Source organism: Microcaecilia unicolor, chromosome 10 (genome assembly GCF_901765095.1).
Source record: "Microcaecilia unicolor chromosome 10, aMicUni1.1, whole genome shotgun sequence".
NCBI classification, from domain to species: domain Eukaryota; kingdom Metazoa; phylum Chordata; class Amphibia; order Gymnophiona; family Siphonopidae; genus Microcaecilia; species Microcaecilia unicolor.
Genome location: NC_044040.1, coordinates 143,672,659 through 143,692,702, shown reverse-complemented (window position 1 = coordinate 143,692,702; position 20,044 = coordinate 143,672,659). Strand labels below are relative to the sequence as shown.

Sequence of the window (20,044 nt, the reverse complement as noted above, 5' to 3'; positions counted from 1 at the left end):
CTTTTACACATTACATCTAATCTTTTGTCTTGCTCATAAAGTGCCCAATCACATCAGCTGCAGAGAAGGACCATCCCATCTACATTATAAGCATAAGAAAACTCAAGCTGTAAATTCATTTCCACAAGGCATTTCTCTCACCAACTGGTCTGGTAAAGGAGCAGGTTTACTGCACTGAGATTAGTGTAAAGAAATAGCGAAGGAGATCAGTTTGCCTTCACTATCTTGCTCAGATCTTCATTTCTGACCTTTGCATCCACTATAAACCTGGCATACAGACAAAATTTTCTAGCACCTTGGTAAGTAAATTCTGGGATTTCTTTTGTTTTGCAATCATTTAGAACAGCAGTGTACAATATAGCAAAAATTAAAGCACTAAAAAGAATGTTCTTATTAATGAAAAGACATAAAAGCACAAACAAAAAATATTTTTGTTGTATTTTATTTCTTAGGCATTACCAAACACCATCTTCATTTCTTTTCAGAACAGAAAACAAACTTATTACAAAATGGATACATTTTTAAACTATACAACATTTCTTTTCCCAGACTAGGAGTATTGCCACATGCTGGAGCTCTACCAGAAATCACTAGGGTCTGAACTGACAAGAGCTCTAGAAGCTTTATAACAGTATAACCATGATTTGGAACCAGTAACATACAATATATTTCTAGAAAAAAATGCTTGCGGCAATGTGAATCTATTTAATACTGCTGAGTTGGTGTTAACTAACCCTCTGCTATCCTACCTTAACTAGCAAACTTAGTAAACCCACACTCAAGAGTTAGAAAGGCAGCTGGTAGCCTCTGAGAGTACACAGGGGCTATACTAAATATTTATTTCACACTAGGATTCTCTATATGTGAAACAGCTCTAATGCCTAAGAACTGTAGTAGGACTATGTATACCTCTAATCACCACTAGAGGGCCCTGAAAACTCAAGGTACATCTCCTATAATGTGCCAGGGTTCTTAACCAGTGCTGCCAACACCAGAAGAGGTGAAATAGGGTGCATAGAAGGGTCCTGAAATCTGAGTCAATTTACTGAAACTTTCTAGACAGAGTGAAAACAGTTATTACGTCAGATTTCAAAGGAATTTGCTCAGGTAACATATACAATTTACACAGCATTGTAGTTTTAAGTGTGACTTCGTGGCATATGTAGCTGTCAGTAGTTGCTAGTGGACACATGGTTTAGAAAGGGGGTGCAAAGGTTTCATTGATCAGTTAAAAGGGTGTGGGATTAAAAAAAAAGTTAAGAACCATTGCTACAGAATGTAAGCATTATTCTCATGCTCCGAAGAAATGCCACTTTTTTACCATGATTTTCTGAAAACAAAAATAATCACCAGAATACCTCATTCCCAATTACCATTTTAGCTCTTATCATAGGACGAACTTTCCTCTTGTAACCTAACCTAATCTGTCTCTTTACCCCAACTATGTATTTCTCCTATCTGGAACTGGTAATCACCACTTACGGAATTATGTAAGCCACATTGAGCCTGCAAATAGGTGGGGAAATGTGGGATACAAATGTTATAAATAAATATATCTGCAGCTCAGTGCATGTTTCATGATCAACAAAATTTTCATTTATTCACCAAATAAACCATAAGTAGGTAATGAAATCCTGCACACTGTTCTTTCTATTCCATACTTGTCATCCCACTCTTACTGGATTAAGTGCTTCCAAGTCATGTACACCCCTCAACTGCACTGTCCAAGTGTCCTCTCAACAAGTATTATAAGCCTAAAGGTAATTTTTTGTTAACACTGTGCCTTTTCAGTACCAACATCCAATAGCATTTTCCTCACAGTAGTGTTCTTTCAGTGTAAGGCAGTTGATATTTTTCACTGCTGTGCCCATCATTGGGAACTCTTCATTTATGTGATCAACTGCAATAGCACTGATAATGCAAATAATAATAATAATAATAATTTACTCACCCACCAAAAAATAAAATTACTTCATAGGTAAACATGTAGTTGCATAGAAATGATCCTTAAGTTTCTAGGACTGTTTAAACTTCTGCATCATGTCTTCAGGCAACACCCTAGAATTACCAGAAAAGTATCTGACAACTTCAAAAAGTATAAACTTTCCTAGATAAGGTGTTTCCCATCTTCACTACTAAAAGCTCCTTTGAAGTGCCTCGACAGCTCCAGCAATTTTAGCTCCCAATATTATTATAATTCCTTAAAGATTCAGTATAGGTAAAAGTATACACAGCTTCCTTTCTGCAGTTCTTCTTTAAGGCCTCTCGCACAGTCTCTTTCTGGGTCAAATGGAAGGCACATGCCACCCATGTGATTGTAGCGTATAAAAAGAAAAGAACTAAGGTACTGTCTAAAAAACAGATTCCAAACATATTTCAGGGATCCTGCTTGATTGTCCATTCCCCTCTCCATCTGTTTCCCTCCTCGATACAAAAGCTATACTGTTATATATAACTTGTGCATTACAATGCACTTTGCTAGCAAAGTAATGCCAGTTTAAATTTTTTCCTACAATAAAAACCAAGGTACCAGGTCCCTTAAAATGAAAGGGAACACAAAGTTGCACCTAGAACTAGAGCAAACAGAAAGCATGCCATGTACATGAGTCCCAATATCCCATTGAAGCTTCCCGAGAATTTGAAATGGATAGGGCACTAAACTGGGGCTAATAAGCATCTCTTTATGGTAAATTAGTGAAGAGAATCCTATGAAATGTAATACTCCTGTCATGCACACATGAAAAAAACAAAATTGTAGTTATGGGGCTCCAAAACTAAAATTTAACAAATATAGTCCTTTAATGAGAACATGAAAAGTTGAGCATAAAAGGCCAACAGTTAAGGAAAATTTGCCTGTTTTGGGCTACATATGAAACATGCTGGTAAACGAGAAGTTCCAAACTGGGTATGAAATAACAAATCCCTTCACAAAAACTGCAAACACCAACTAAACTAAACACCTTTCCCATTTTAACAAAATCAAACTCTTGAGTTCATGGGGGGGGGGGGGGGGAATAAGTTGAACAATTGGATCTCCAACAAATCCTCTATCCCTGGTTATTCTCCTACATCACCCAATGAACTTGGGCTGTCACAGTTAATGGACAATTCATGATGGATGAAGCTGCACTGGTCTCCCCAATAGCATCCTTTTCACTGCAGTTCTACTTAAACTGAGGTTTCACACTGAACCTGTTCCCAGTTTATCTGGTTAAGAAGCATTTCAAATTTCAGGTTGAGAAGAAAGAAAAACATTTTGTTATGGCACATTTGTTTGTGTTTCATTGGCTGTTACACTTCTTTCATATTTAAATACTGGGCAGCTTTGTACCTTTCACAATTCAAAGAAGGCAGAACTAAAGATTTAGATTAACCTGTTCCTTGGCAAAAACACATTAGCAGCAGACGCTAAAGGAAAATAACTTTGATTTAGCAAAGTCTAACTGAGAAACACTGCCTATGCTAAAGAGGCTGGACCGAGTCATGTTTTGACAGGCAAAAGCCACCTCCTCTCACAAACCTGTTAATGAAATGCCACACATACTGAACCAGACTGAGAATGAAACGGGCAAAAAGCAAGCTAAGCTAGCAGTTGCATTAAGAAAGAAAAATATCAGTAATATACCACTAACCTGTGCTATTTTCCACAAGTTCCATTTTGTGCAGTTAGACCTAGTTACTAGTAACTGGGGTTAACATAAAATAACACGTCTCAAGAGTAGTTCACATTCCCCTCCGCCTCATCTACCCTCCAATTGCTCACTTACCCTTGCTCATACTTTTCCTACTCCCCTCATCCCTGCATTTCTACATTTTATTACTCCGATAATACTCAACTTATTTCTCTCCACCAATACTTTGTAATCCCAATTACTATGTAAGCCGCATTGAACCTGCTTTGAGTGGGAAAGCCCGGGGTACAAATGTAATAAATAAATAATATCGGAGACAGGTTATCTGCACATTCTAACACACAAGTTACTTCACTGCTTTTCAGGAGGTATTGCAACACTTAAATTATCAGGACATTGAGGGCTCAAGTCAAACTGCCCTGCCCTGGAATCATTTCTTCAGCTGTCCTTTGCTTCAGAGGGAGAATCTCAGCATCTTCTTGCTTGCATACAGAACAGTCCCTGATCTCCAAAATAGGGATCACCAAGGAAACAGGTTTGTTCCAAATGGAAAACCTATATTGGGTCTTGCTCTTTAGCAACAGGGAAAAAAAATAAGCAGGAAGTGAAACAAAATTAGGAGTCTAGAAAAAAAAGTGACACCACCTGTATTTTTTTGCCTTTAAAGGCACATGTCTACTGCCTTAATATAGCCACAAATAGCAGCACAGAAAAACTGTGGCACTCTCCTTACAAAACACAGGGTCACCCACCTCTGATTAGGAGAAATGTGTACAGGAAAAAATATATATTCAATTTATTTTTGGCTCATTTTAGGGTTCCCCTCCCTTTTTTTTAGTTGTATATTTGTGACCATCTCTAGGAAAAGGTGACTAAACTCTCCAGAAACAAACAAATGATGTAATGAATTCTGTTAGAGCAAACAATTTGTAATGCAACAGTCCAAACCTCATTCTTTTATGTGAACAAATTTTTTAAAAGTTACAGAAGTTCAAACATGTAACTTTTTCCTATTATGGACCCATGACATGAAAAACTGGCCTCTCAACATTTTGGATCCGAGACTTTAGTCACCTTTTCCCTGAGACGGTAACGTTTTTATAGATAAAAATGTCTTTAATGTGTATTAGAGCATCTTAAAGCACCAAAATTGACTGCATGCATGGTAATTCATAGGTTAATATATGTTAAGGTCAGTTTTATATTCACTGAGAGGCATGCTAACAGATGCACTTCCCTGATTAACCTAACAGCTCTGACAGATATCTAACAGATAGAGTAGAACTCCCATCCCCTCAGGCTGACACTTTTTGCATTTAATAAAAATTATTTAAAAAAAAAATACAACCTGACAGCTCATGGGTGTATTAATTAGCAATTTCTTATGAGCTTAGCAAAGTAATTTCCCAAACTCTTTTGCTCTAATTTCCACTTCACACAGTCTCTGCTGCACGTTTCTTATGCAATTTCATGCAAACATGAAAAACAAAATGTAGAGCTGGCCAGAATTATCTTCTATCTCCAAAACCTCTTTTTTGTACCCAGGATCTGATTTCAAGTTTAGGAAAGTTCATGGGTTGGTATCTGCTCATCTGCCAACACCTTCCTCTTACTACCCGTTGTCTTCCTCGTGACCGTAAAGGCTCTAACCACAAATGGACCTTTCTGCTGCAAATATGTAGAGACCTTGTAATGACAAAAGCAAGCAGTAGAATCATGTTGTCAATTCTACACTGAGTACAAACAGTACAGCAGTAGGACGAGATAGCAAAAAAAAAAAAAAAAAGGTTCTGTGCTGACAACCTCGTATCTATTCAAAAGTCCCTGTCTTCTCTTACCACTGAAAGGATTGCTGTGCTATAACATCTAACATCCAGAACACTACATCAGCATCTGCCAAGAGCCTGAAAATAAAAAAATAAAAAAACGAAGCAGAAAGTAGATGTCAAAAGACACAGGATCAAAAGAAATATCCACATATGCTACTACAGATGATGCTGGCCAAATCTGCAGCACAGAAATTTATTTTGTTTCATGTTACATTCCAGGCTGGTAAACTAATTTCTATTTGATACATCCCAGGTTAGGAGCAAGGGGAGAGGACCATGGGAAGATACACACATATTTCTTTCTCCTTCTAACATGATGAAAATAAATACTAGTTTTATATATATATATATATATATATGTATATGTATGTTTCTTCTACTGGGGAAAATGGGTAGGATTATGCACACAGCCTACAGAAAGATCTACATAAGTGATTGTAATCGTTACATTTCTTTTCCAGCAGACAGAATGGATGGCACTAGTAAAGCCTCTGCCTTCCCTCTCTTGATTGCAAGGCGCCAGAGACTGGTCACCAAGGATGGTCACAATACACTCCGGATGACCAATGTCCAAAGCAAGGGCCTACTCTGCCTACGAGATATCTGGGGTATTTTATTAGACATACGCTGGCGCTGGATGATGCTCATCTTCTCCACTGCATTCGTCACACACTGGTTATTCTTTGCTGTCCTCTGGTACTTGTTAGCAGAGATAAACGGAGATTTGGAGCTGGACCATGACGCCCCACCAGACAACCACACCATATGTGTGAAGTACATAAACAGTTTCACAGCTGCTTTCTCTTTCTCACTGGAAACACAACTCACTATTGGCTATGGCACCATGTTTCCCAGCGGCGACTGTCCCACTGCTATTGCTCTTCTTGCTGTGCACATGCTCATAGGATTAATGTTGGAGGCTTTTATTACAGGTAAGGGAATGAACTACGATATGCTTGGTGGGGATGCGGAGCCCAAATCAGATGTGGTACTTAAGGAGCCTATAGCTGTGGGAGAGGACTTGATAAAATGTTATATAATTTTTTTTATTTTAATTTTTAAATTTTTTAAATATATATATATATTTAATTTTCTTTTAACAAGACTGCCATTATGTTTAGTGGGTCTTGTTTTTAATCTGTATGAAGGCCTACACTCAGTCTTGCTTTAATGCCTGGTATGAAATTTATCTTGGAGAAATTACATATGTTCACCTGAAACAACTTGTATTTATAGTTACATGGTGATTTATGCATTGCAAAATGAAAGCACAAGTCATAGCCCACTCTGTGCAGGTTTTAAGTAACTTTCTGGATACTGGAAGCAGCAGATCCATGCTTTAGTGTATACTGTTATACTACAGTGCTAGGATTCCATCCATCACTGGTAGCAGAACCCTTTAGCAGTGACAATGCTTCAGATATTAATAACTTAGCATACTGGCTATAATTATTTCACAATAACCTCACAGCAGCATCCATTATAATGTTATGAGAAGTGATGTTCCATAATAACCTACAGGTTCTAATAAGATGCAGCTGTCCCTGTCTTCAGTCATGTTGCAGCTCACTAAACTCCTCTTAATTGTAAAAACTACCAATTTTCCTGCTGCATCTCCTATAACATAACACTGCTTGGCTTGGGATTTTAGATCAAGTACTTGAATTAAAACATGTTTTTGATGTTTCAGTTGTAAAATAATTTCTGATAACATCTGAATCTATATACAAATGCCTTATTTGATAAATATCTGATTCAGCATGGAATTTATGTATGCACACAATGGTTATTCCCACATTAGATTTAGTAGTGTTAACTCCTAAATATAAGTGCTTCTACAGAATACATTTTAAACACTAATACTACATATGTTCTTGAGTAGTAACTCAAGACGAGGATCAAGGAGTAGAAATTATTTTTCTACTTATCAGTGTAATATAAAAGTGGGATGGCAGACTGCAGGTTAATGACTCAATAAGGGCAATTCTATAAACACGTACCTGCATTTTCACACCATGCGTGAATATAAATTTAGCAAAAATTACCTCTTACACACTCAAGTGTCCTAAGCGCTATTCTATAAGGGCATGCATAAATGGCACCGTGCATAACTATAAGGGAGCATACATGTAGGTGGGACATGGGTGTTGCTCCTAGTTACATGTGCCCTTACAGCATATATGCACCCAGTTATGCCAGCTCTATGGCTGGTGTAAATGCATATTTGTAAATTTTAGGCAAGCTGATGCCAACTTACACTGGTATTCTGTGACAAAATCTGGGCACCCAGATGCTATTACAGAATTGGCACTTCATGAGCTGCATCAGCACACCTAAAGGAGACATCTGCTTATAGAATTGCCACCAATGTTTTTTTATGCCCCCTCTTCAGAATGTTCTCAGCCTTACCCCCGATTAGAATTTTAGCATGCCACACAAAAGTTTCACCTATGACTTCTAGGTAAGCAACGGCTATGAAAATGTCCTTTGTGCCAATCAGACTAATCATTTAACTCAATTCCTCTATTCCTCTCTTCTAGGTGTCTTTGTGGCAAAAATTTCTCGTCCAAAGAACCGAGCCTACTCTATCCGTTTCACAAACACAGCAGTTGTTGCACACAAAGAAGGCAAGCCATGCCTCATGTTCCAGGTTGCTAACACTCGTACCAGTCCTCTGACAGGGGTCAGTGTCAATGCAGTCCTTTATGAGGAGCGAGACAATGACCAGCTCCATCATACCAGTGTTGATTTCCAGTTAGACAACATCAGCTCAGGGGAATGTCCTTTCTTTGTATTCCCTCTGACCTACTGCCATGTTATTACCCAGTCTAGTTCCTTAGCACCTCTGCTGCAATCGGAAGTACTCCAATATTTTGAACTTGTGATCTTCCTCTCAGCAACACAGGAGGGTTCGGGGGAAACTTGTCAACGGAGGACATCCTATCTCCCATCTGAGATTGTATTAAATCACCGTTTCATATCTACACTTGTTCAAAACACCAAAGGAGAATATGAACTAAATATGGAGAACTTTGATAAGACCATACCAGAGCTCCCAGCTGCAACAGACAACAAACTTCAAAGCATGGCTGAGTTGGAAAACTGTGCCAATGGACAGCGCATCAACAGCTTCCAAATCTGTGAAACAGTCCTGGAAGAATAGCATTTATATTTGGTTTATTGTTCTATTATGCTAAATATTCTTTTCCTCTCATTGATATTACTCCCCTCTTCCCCTAAGTTCCATTCAATCACAGAGGTTCGTATTATAGACAGCAGAATGGGGTGAGCCACTGGGGCCATGGCCTGATCAATATTTTTCCCAATACACCAGCAACTAGAGAGTTTGTGACAGAGCAGGAGTTTGGTATGTTTGGCCACACTAACCAAAACGTTGTTCTTTTACCCGTGGTCCATATAACAGCTTTTGTACAGAATATTAAACAAGGCTGGATTAAATACTCTAAGCTGGAAAGAAGAAACACAGCACATTCCTTGAGAAAGCACAATTTCAGGGATACTGGCTGAATTCACTAGAGCAAGGAAAATAAAACTGTGTTGACTCAAAGGAGGGTAGATCACCTACTAAGTCCCAGTTCTGTAACTTGGAGCAATCTAATAAAAAAATGTACTTCAGCCTTGAAAACAAAGTAGGAAGACCAGATACAGCTGAAAACCACCACCATGAAAGCTATGTGATCTTCTGGTAAGAAAACATTGCTGCTAGAGACATCTGTTGAGGGAGATTAATAAACTATTGCTGTAACAGAAGGATGTGTACAATTTCTGAAGAATGTGGGAAAGTACTATGACAACAACAAGCATCACAAGTCCCAACTGGGCAGACGTTCAGTTAAGATATATATGAACAGAAGAGGAATTCACAAAGTACTAGAACATTTCCTCTGACAACATGAAAGCACTTAAAATTCCTAATGCGCTCTCACCTCAATTAACGTTGAGCAACGGTACACTTAACCACATCAACAAAGAAAAAAATCCCTTACCATAGTTATATTTGCTTACTGGATCAGACCAAGGATCCATCTAGCCCAGCATTCTATTTCAAAAAGTGGCCAGTCCAGGTTACAAGTACCTAGCAGAGTCCCAAAAAGTTGCAAGATTCTGTGCTACTTAATCCCAAGGATAAGCAGTTGCTTTCCCCAGATCTACCTTAACAGTTTATGGACTTTTCCTCCAGACATTTGCCCAAACTGTTTATATACCCAGCTACATTAACTGTTTTTACCACTTGCTCCAGCAATGAGTTCCAGAGCTTAACTATAAGGCCCTTTTACTAAGACACAGTAGACGTAACGCAGACCTACCACACAGTAAAAGGGCACTACTGCGGGATGTGCTGAGGAATTCCATGGTTGTTTGGCCAGCAGTGTGCGCTACTCCTATGTAAAAAAAAAAAAGTTTTTATTTTTTGCCATGGGAGGCATGTCTGGGTGCAGAGAGTAGGTGTGCCTGCACTAATCAGGTAGCGCGGGTGCATTACCTTATGCTACCCGATTACCACAGGAGTAGAGGAGCCCTTACCGCCTCCTAAATAGGTGGTGGAAAGGGCTGCCAGAGGTAACGGTCACACACTAATGGGAAAATTAGCGTGTGGCCATTTAAAGCAAAAAAAAAAAAAAACACCCAACCGCGGGCATTTTTCAGCTACACTAGAAAGTGGCCGGAGCATATAGCAAACCCAAATGCTAATTGCAGCGCTGGCCACTTTCTAGCACGGCTTGATAAAAGGGCCCCTATATGCCAAGTGAAAAAATAATTTTCATTTATTTGTTTTAAATGTGCTATTTAACTTCATGAAGTGTCCCCTGGTCTTTGTATTATTTTTTTTTAAAGAATAGACAACCCACATAGACAATCCATTCCACTTCATTCAAGAATTTACAGACCTCTATCATACCTACCCCTCAGCCTTCACTTCTCCAAGCCCTAACTTCGTTAGTTTTTCCTCATATGAGAGTCCTTCCATCCCTTTAATCATTTTGGACACCATTTTCTGTACTATTTCCAGTACCACTATATCTTTTTGAGATATAGTGACCAGAAATGCACATAATACTCAATGTGTAGCCTCACTTTGGAGCAATACAGAGGCATTATTATTTGATTTACTCTCTATTGCTTTCCTAATAATTCCTAATATTGTTTGCTTTTTTGGTCAACACCACATTACATATTGTGTTGGCATTGTAAGTAGCATACTATGCCATACTTGGTATTATTTGAATAATTTTACTGTTGTAATTGTCTATTGCTCATGTTTGATTTATTCTTACTGTACACCATTTTGAGTGAATTCCTTCAAAAAGGCAGTAAATAAATCCTAATAAATAAAAAATACTGAGCATTAGATTTTAATGTATTATTGACAATGACCTCCAAATCCTTTTCCTCAGTGGCGACTCCTATGGTAGAACCTAGAAGCATGTATAATTTAAGTTATTCTTCGCAATGTGCATCACTTTGCACTTGCCCACATTAAAAATGATCTGCCATTTGGACACCCAGTTTTCCAGCTTCCCAAGGTCCTCCTATAATTTCACACTGGTTCCTCATGTGATTTCACAACTTTGAATAGTTGCACATCATTTGTAAATTTGATCGCCATCACCTCACTCATTGTTCCCAGTTCCAGATCATTTATAAATATGTTAAAAAGCACCAGGTCCCAGTACAGACCCTTGTGGCATTCTACTTTTCACCTTCCTCTATTAAGAGAGCTGTCCATTTAACCCTACTCTTTTCTCTCTTTTAACCAATTCCCAATCAAAACAGAACACTGCCTCCTATGCCTTTGTTTCATGAGGGACTTTGTCATAAGCTTTATGAAAATTTAGATAAACTGCATCAACCAGCTTCTCTTTATCCACATACTCAATTCATGTTGAATCTGTTCCATTAAACCATGTGCGTTTATACGTTCAAAAATTTTGTTCTTCATAATATGCTTCCACAATTTTGCCCAGCACCGACATCAGGCATACTGGTATGTAGTTTCCCAATTACTCCTGGAACCTTTTTTAAAAATTGACAATACACTGGTCACCTTCCAATCTTCAGGTACTATGGACAATTTTTTTTTTATGTTTCAACGATTTTTATTGATGATTTTGTAAAATATTATCAACAGGTTCTACATGTAACATATTGTAAAGTCAAACCTTCCACATAAATACTGAGTAAGAAACATATCATCAACATTTTAACCCCTTTCCTTCCCACCTTCCTTCCCCATACCCCACCCTTCTCTCAAATTCTACCATCTAGATTATTTATTACTATTACAACACATGCAACTTATGTATATATTCAAACAAACATTTGGTCTGATTACTTTAAAGATCTATTAAGTGCGACCACATCCAACATGTGTCATCTGGAAGTCCTACAGTTGCCTGATTGAGTCCAAACCGGAGGCCTTATTTCTCATATCCTCCCGTCAGACCGCACTTATACATGTCCCAAATGAAACAGCTGCATTGTCATGTGATCTATTCAGACTCCAGTTGCTTAACACAAAAAGGTAACCCAACATCAACCTAAGGTTATTCCTTGTCGATTTCTTTCCGTCATCTCCGCTAACTGATCTTTTATTCCCCCCCTCCCCCCCCCCCACCCTCGCCCCAACTCAGAGAAAAAAAAAAAAACTTATGAGCCATTTAATACTAAACTTCAAGCACTAGAAAACAGGGATTGTATATAAGGTCTCCATATCTCCAAAAATCGTACTCTTCTCTTCTGTGAGGGTCCCACCGCCCTTCACTCATGCAGAAGCAAGTCACGGAATCTGTTCCTCCAGTGCCAGTAATCTGGTGGAGCCCCACCTAACTACCCATTCAGGATCAGTTTCTTTCCCATCATAAAAGCCTTACGGATTAACTGTTGTTTGCCTCCACATTGGAGGGTGAATAGCTCAAATTTGTCGAGATTTCACTAACCCTTCTAAGTATGTTATAATCGTTTTCCAATACTTTTGTATAACAGGACATTCCCAGAGACAGTGATAAGAGCGTACCCTCCCGCTGTTGACACTTGGAGCACAATGGGTCCGATACCCCTCCCATCTTGAACACTTGTGATTTGGTCATGTAAGCTCTGTACAAAATTCTAAACTGGCATTCCTGCAGATTTGCATTGACCGAGATCGTGGGAATCCTGGACACCAACTTTTATAACCTAATGTTAAGCCAGATCTCTGCAAATCCCGTGCCCATCTTTCAGTAACTAATATCGTATTTTTGGGGGGCCCCACTGTCCATAACATCTTATGTAGACCTGCTATTGAGAGCCGTTCCCCAGGCATTGCCATGAAAAATTCTCTTACTTTTCTCCCATGTCCATTATTCAACTGTTCCAAATTTTGGGTCCGGACATAGTGAGCTAATTGCTGATAGGCAAACTCATGGCTTATATCTATGCCCACTCCCAACGCTCCTAGATTTAATAGACCTCCCTCATTCCCAACACATGTTCCAATCTCATGATTCCCATAACTGCCCACCTTCGGAATACTCTATTCTCTGATCCAGGCGAAAACGAGGGGTTACCCTGCAGCGGCAAAAGATCTGAGATGTCTTCTGCCAATCCCCAATATCTGTTTAAATCTCTCCAAACCTCCTTTATAGGCCCCAACAAAAGACTGTGTCTAAATTTATTCGACACCGCACTTCACAGACCATGAAGCAAATAATGAAGGTGGAAAGGCTAAAAGAAGGCCTGTTCCATATTTTGTGGAGTATAATCCTGTCTGCCCAACAACCAATCTCCCAGGTGTCTCAACAAACAGGCTTGGTTATATTTTTTAATATCTGGGATTTCCTTTCCCCCCACTTTCCATGAGCCCAATAACAGCTCCATCGGCATCTTGGGTCCCCCCCCCCCCCCCCCCCCCATATAAATGTTCTTAGACACTTATGGAATAGCTTTATATCTTTATTTCGTAATCGTAATGGCAAAGTCTGAAGTATATAAAGCCACCTAGGGAATTCTGCCATACGGAAGAGCTGGATCTTCCCATGCATCGTGAGTGGTAATACATCCCATTTTCGCAACCTATCCCTCATATTATCTAACAACCTAGTAAAATTAAGATTGTAAAAGGTCGACGTCCTCATTGCTACCTGCACCCCCAGGTATGTGAAGCATTCCTTTGCCCACTTTAATGGAAACTCCTCTCCCCATTCATCCTTCACACTGTCCATAGCTGTTAATGCCAAAGATTTTGAGTAATTAATTTGGAGTCCTGCAAAATCCCCATATTACATAGTAACATAGTAGATGACGGCAGAAAAAGACCTGCACGGTCCATCTAGTCTGCAGAAAAAGACCTGCACGGTCCATCTAGTCCGAAATAATTCTAACAGTGCTACTAAAGACTTCTTGGGGTCCGTGAGATGCACCAAAATGTCATAGATACCTTAAATTCTGACGAACCCCACTTTACGCCTGTTACCTCGGGATGTGACATTATCTCTCTGATTAAGGGGTCCAATGCTAAAACAAACAACAGTGGGGACAGCGGGCACCCCTGTCTTACCCCTCTCCTAATGGAAAACGTCGACGACCGTTCCCCATTACACCAGATATACGCCTGGGGGTTCAGGTATAGGGCTCCCACCGCATTCCTAAAAAAGCCCTCAATACCTACTCTCTGCAACATCAAAACTTCCATACCACCCAGTCAAACGCCTTCTCCGCGTCAAAGCTTACAAGCACAGAAGGCTGTTTCTGCTCTTCCACTCTTTCTAAGGAGGCAATGAGGGCCCTCACGTTACTTACCACTGACCTTCCCTTTACAAACCCCACTTGCGGGGACGCCACCAGCTCCGGAAGTACCCAGGCAAGTCTGTTTGCCAAAATGTTCGCATAGATTTTAACATCACAGTTTAATAGGGAGATTGGTCGATATGATCCCATCTCTTCAGAATCCTTGCCCGGTTTCAACAAAACAATCATCTTAGCAGTATTAAAAGTCTCCGGGACTGGTCCCGGACCCGCCATGGAGTTAAAATAATTCACAATGGGGAGGTCACCTGATTCTTGTCATAATTTATAAAACGCCATAGCTGTACCCATCTGGCCCCGGTGCTTATGGAATATCACTTTGCTGTAACGCTAGCATCATTTCCCCCTCTACATAGGGGCATTAAGGTTTTGTTTTCTGCAAATACGTAATCTGTGGGAGATCTATGTTGTCCAAAAACAGCACACTATCCAATGTTATCTCCTTGGGCTCCCTATACAGATCTGCAAAATACTTTTAAAATCCCTCGGCTATGTCTTGCGAAAGTATAAGCATTTCCCCTCTGGGCCCCGTAACTGCAAAATTCTAGATGTACCCCTTTTCCCCCGGGCCAAATGACCTAGCAAGGTCCCGCTTTATTCCCGTACATAAAACAGCTGATGTTTGTAGTACATAGTAGACTTCCTTGCCCTTTCATGCAGGAGGTCGTTTAATTCTCTCTGGGAGGCTAAATACCTTAATTCTGTTCTTCATCTGGGTAGCTCCGTATTTTATCCGAATGCTCCGCACTGCCTTTTCCAGGCGTAAAATTTCTTATATCCCTCCTTTTCTCACCCATGCCCTGTATGCAATGAGCTCGCCTCTCATGACCACTTTAAGCTGTTTCCCAGTATAGCCCATGTTGTTCTTTGTGCCCACTGTTATTTTGCTTGAACTCTCTCCACTGTGGCCTGCAAAAATTCTCTAAATTGTGTGTCCCTATAGAGTTCGAACGGAAATGTCCATCCTCCTTGCCCTCTCTTATCCCCTGTCATCTCCAAGGTCACCCACACTGGGGAATGATCAGAAATTTCACTTGGGCCAATTTCCGCTTCTACAGTTTTTGAAAATAGGGGCCCTGAGATAAGTATGTAATCGTTCGGGACAAGGATGAGTGAGCCCCGTGATAAGTGTGTATAGTCCGGCTGTTAGGTGCAGGACTCTCCACACATCTACCAATCGAAAGTGTTACACAAGAATGCAGTCCCCATGCAAAGTGTTTCTGCCCTGGGCCGCCCCTTGATTTGTCTTATCCACTAGGGGATCGAACACTATGTTAAAGTCACCCACCAGTACCACCTTATCTCCCTGATAAGGAGTCAACAATGACACATTTCTGCATGAAAGTTCTTATCATAAGCATTAGGTGCATATATGTTTACATAGAATGTAAGATGTCCCCCCCACTCCACCTCTACAAGAATGTATCTACCCCTGTACTACTCCTCTTGACCACTTTATGGTCCGAGGTAACCCTTTTCGGAACAAGATCATACCCTGCCTTCTTATGATCTGCTGGGGACCCTTCTACTGTTTCCCACCCAGCACTTGCTGAAATTTGGTATGCTCTGTTAGGTCAGGTGGGTCTCCTGGAGGAACACAATATCCACCGCAATATCTCTGTAACGCCTGCAGAATCTTTTCCACTTTAACGGACGAAAAAACTCCCCCCACATTCAGGACATCACTTAACTTGTCCCAGTACACCAAAGTTAGAGCATAAAATATCCTGGTCGGTTTGTCTACTTCTGGAGGGTATATCTCCCAGCCCTTGATACCCCTCCATTAGCCTCCTTGTTCTCTCCCAACTATGGACAATTTTAATGAGAGATATCAGATTAAAAATGAAATTGCAAGTTGCCCTATTGGTGACTCTTTCAGTACTCTGGGTAAATACCAGGTCATCCAGGTGATTGCTATTCTTTAACCTTTTCAATTGACTTAGTAATTGTACAGGCTCACCAAGATTTCTTTCAATTCGTCCACATCATCACTCTTAAATAACATTTCTGGTACAGGTAGCTCCCTTACGTTCTCCTCAGTAAAGACCAAACTAAAAAATTAATTTAGTCTCTCTGCTGTGGCCTTGTCCTTCCTGTGTGCTCCTTTTCACATCCTTGATGATTGCTGCAGACTAAACTCTCTCACCAAGGCTTTCTTCTTGCTTCTAATGTACTTGAAAAAGTTTTTGATATGAGTGTTTTCCTCGACAGCAAGCTTTTCAATTTTTTAGCTGTCTGTATCAGTTCCTTGCATCTAACTTGCCACTGGAACTTGCCACTGCTTATGTAGGCTTCTATTTGAAAGATGTTCTTTTGACTCCATAACCTCGTTTACCTCACATTTACCATGCTGGCTGTTATTTGGTCTTCCTTTACATTTTTGATATGTGGCATACCTCTGGTCTGGATTCTGGTATTTTAGAACAACGTGCTGCCTGATTTAAACGCTTAACCATTGCAGCTGTTCCTTTTAACTTTTTCTTTTTTAACACCATTTTTCTCATATTATAATAGGTTGCACTTTCAAAGGCAGTAGATTTCTTTAATGTCCTCACTCCAATTACCTCAAATGAGATCATGCGATGAGCATTAGCACCAAGCAGACCCCCAAACAATACATCTCTCACCAAGTTCTGCATTCCACTAAGGACTAGATGTAAAAAAAAAAAAAAAAAAAAACCTCCCCCTAGTGTTGGTTCCTGAACCTGCTTATTCCATGTAGCAGCCATTTATTTAATCTAAGAACTTCACCTTCCTAGCTTTTCCTGATGTGACATTTATCCAGTCTCAGTGTTGTATAGTAACTAAGTAAATGTAAACTAGCTACTGTACTTAAGAGTTTTGTCACTTTCATTTGTAAAGAAGCATAGAAACATCTGTTTCTTTTACTGAAGTTTTACTACTTTTACTCAGTTACATCTGATGTTTGCAGTTAAAACTAAATTGTAAAAGCAGAAGCGTAACAAATGCTGATTCTTCAGTAAAACAAATGAGCGGTAATCTCTGGAACAGGGTTTTGCTATTGCAACTTCTCATGCAAACAATGGATCATCTCATCTTAATTTGCTGTTCAGTGAATATAGTCTATGAGAGACATAGGAGTTGCCTTGTTTGTCGAATTGGTTACGGGTCTCCAGCCAAACACAACAGTGATGAGTTGGGTCACTTTGAAACGGAGATGGAGATGAAGCTGGGTGCAATTCTTGGTGAACAGATATGCCTCTACCAGAACAGACTGATCATCCCATGGAAAAGTTTTACATTGGGTGACCGTACACTAGATAGAGAGAGTCTTTAGAGAGGAGTCTGCTGTCCTGGCTCAGTTCTCGAAAATATTCAGTTTGCCATCAGACAAAAAAAGACAGAACAAAATGATTCTAACTTTGTGAAAGTCGGATCTTAAACTGGACAGTATGAACAAGGATAAGATGAAGATGAAAAATGAGATGAAGCAGCAAGAGAGGAATTAGGCAGCCACTGCTTCTACTGCAGATGATAATCACAATGATGAGTTAAAGCATTCCTTGCTCTAAGGAAGTAAATAAGTGTTTTAGACAGATTCCCTTGATCAATATCTGCAGACTCAGTCAGAAGACATCAGTAATACTGCAGCCTGGCCTGATTTGAAGGAACTTTATCATCAGACTGAACAATCCACTTCCCTGCTAGTGCAGTTATTACACCTTTTTCGCTGGCTGGATTATGAGTCGCAAGAGTGACAATCAGTTTCAAAATTTAGTTCCCGGAGGAAAAGTTCATAGTCTACTATTTAGACAGTCATGAGAACCACACTGCTTGCCCTGGGATTGGTAGCATCGACACAGTTGGAAACAGGATACTGGGCTAGATACTGGTCTGACCCAGTATGGCTATTCTTATGTTCTTATAAAAGCAAGTGGATTGAACTGTAAGTGCATAAAGTTGTTGGGAAACATTGGGGTCAATATTCAAAGCAATTAACCAACCAAAGCTCAGCTCCTGGCCACTTACATTGCTTGTCTTAGGCTAACTAGTCATATTAAGCAGCCAATTAATGGTTAGTGCAGTCACAAACGTCCGGTTAAAACCCACCTCAAAAACTGCATTTTAGGGGTGTTTCACGGGGGAGTCAGCACTTGGCTGGTTAAGTACCAATATTCAGAACTTAACCATCTAAGGTAAGTGCATAAATAGGACAGCTAAAGTCAGTCCTATGTTAAGCAGTTTGCCTTAGCCAGTTAAGGGGCCCTTTTACTAAAGGGTTGGTGCGCAGCAATGGCTTGCCAGATAGTTCTGCCCCAAGCGTGCATAGAACCATTTCTGGCACTAGCGTATTAGGGAAAATTATCACCACCACAAGGGATTACCCGATGGTAATCAGGTAATGCCATGCTTGGTTACTGCTGGGATAGCGCGGGAGCCATTACAGCCAATGGGTTTGGTAAGTGCATCCTCCAAAATGACCATGCGGCAAGTGCAAACTTACCACATGGCCATTTCATTTTTCCCAATTTTCACCCATTGCAGTAAAAGGGGCCCTGATGCACGTCAACAACAGCCGCCACCGCTAGTGCAGGGCCCCTTTTACTGCAGCTTAGTAAAAGGGCCTCTACTTGCTGAATATTGCACTTGACTGGTTATGGTTTGCCTGGCTCCGTAAACTTGGAAAGTCAATGCTGGAACCCAAATATGGACAGGTAAAATGAATGAATGCCGCAGCTGAATACTGACCGTGTTAATAACTGCATTCATTGTAGTTGCAGTATGTTTACTTTTTACTCAAAAAGTATTATATTGAGCAATAACTTTATTTTCACTTAAACTTTTTAATGTGTTTGTCACTGTACTTCTACTTAGGTATTAAAATACACATCTATTTTTACTTTACTTAAGTTCTTTGACCTAGTACTTTAAACAACACTGCCCAGTCTATATTGGGGTAACTGAAATCACCAAAATATAACGTCATCCAAAAACTATTTGAAGAACTAGAAGTCAAGCAAAAACAAAAATATCACCAAAAGCTGTACCAAAAATTTCTTTGAGGAAGACCTCAGCATTCCTAGACTTAACTAGTCTCTATAACTCAAACAAAAATAATACAGAGATCGGTCTACCCTTCTAATACTGATGACTCTATTATTCCTGAAATTGACTTTCCTTTGCATTCCTAGTTAAGGCTAGGAATGGAAACATTTTTTAGTAAAAAAAAATGTTGGCACAGCTTTAGGTATTGCTTTGTTTTCACTTGATTTCCAGTTCATCAAATAGCTTTTGGCAGAATTTTTATATTTTAGTGATTTATATTGTTTGCTAACCCCCCTTTTTTAATTACCCTTTATTATAGTGTTGCCAAATATGCCAACTTCCCTACAGTATGATCCACCCTATCACTGTGATATAACTTGTATCCTGGTAACCATGTCCAACTGGTTGTCCTCCTTCCATCAAGTCTCTGAGATGCCTTACCTACCTCTTCATTTAGTGCTATAAATTCAAACTTATATCTTATTTTTTAGACTTCTGGAACATGTATATAAAGATTTCAAAGTGTGTTTTTTGTTTGTATTGACAAGCTTCTTAACATTTGACAGGGATAATTTGCAATCTTTGCTCTCTGCTTAAAGTCCCCTGACTTACTTTTGCCTTTGTTGCAACCTCTCTATTGGGATACCCTAACTTCCCTGTTTTGATAGTATCCTTTAAAGATATCTCACTTCAAACCACATGCTCCTGAGCAACTGTTGGCTTTCTCTCAGAATCTAGATTAAAAGCTGACCTCTCTCTTCTTTAAATATT

General features: G+C 39.7%; 2 protein-coding genes across 4 annotated transcripts in view; one reads left to right on the top strand and one right to left on the bottom strand.

The window, feature by feature from the left end:
• Positions 1–20,044, bottom strand: part of GIGYF2 (GRB10 interacting GYF protein 2) — a 734,963-nt gene that overhangs the window by 436,363 nt on the left and 278,556 nt on the right. The gene's annotated exons all lie outside the window — the stretch shown is intronic.
• Positions 168–9,650, top strand: KCNJ13 (potassium inwardly rectifying channel subfamily J member 13). The gene is made up of 3 exons (XM_030217176.1): positions 168–299; positions 5,923–6,393; positions 8,002–9,650. Exons 2-3 carry the CDS (start codon positions 5,931–5,933, stop codon positions 8,622–8,624), a joined length of 1,086 nt encoding a protein of 361 aa, XP_030073036.1. The 5' UTR covers positions 168–299; positions 5,923–5,930; the 3' UTR covers positions 8,625–9,650.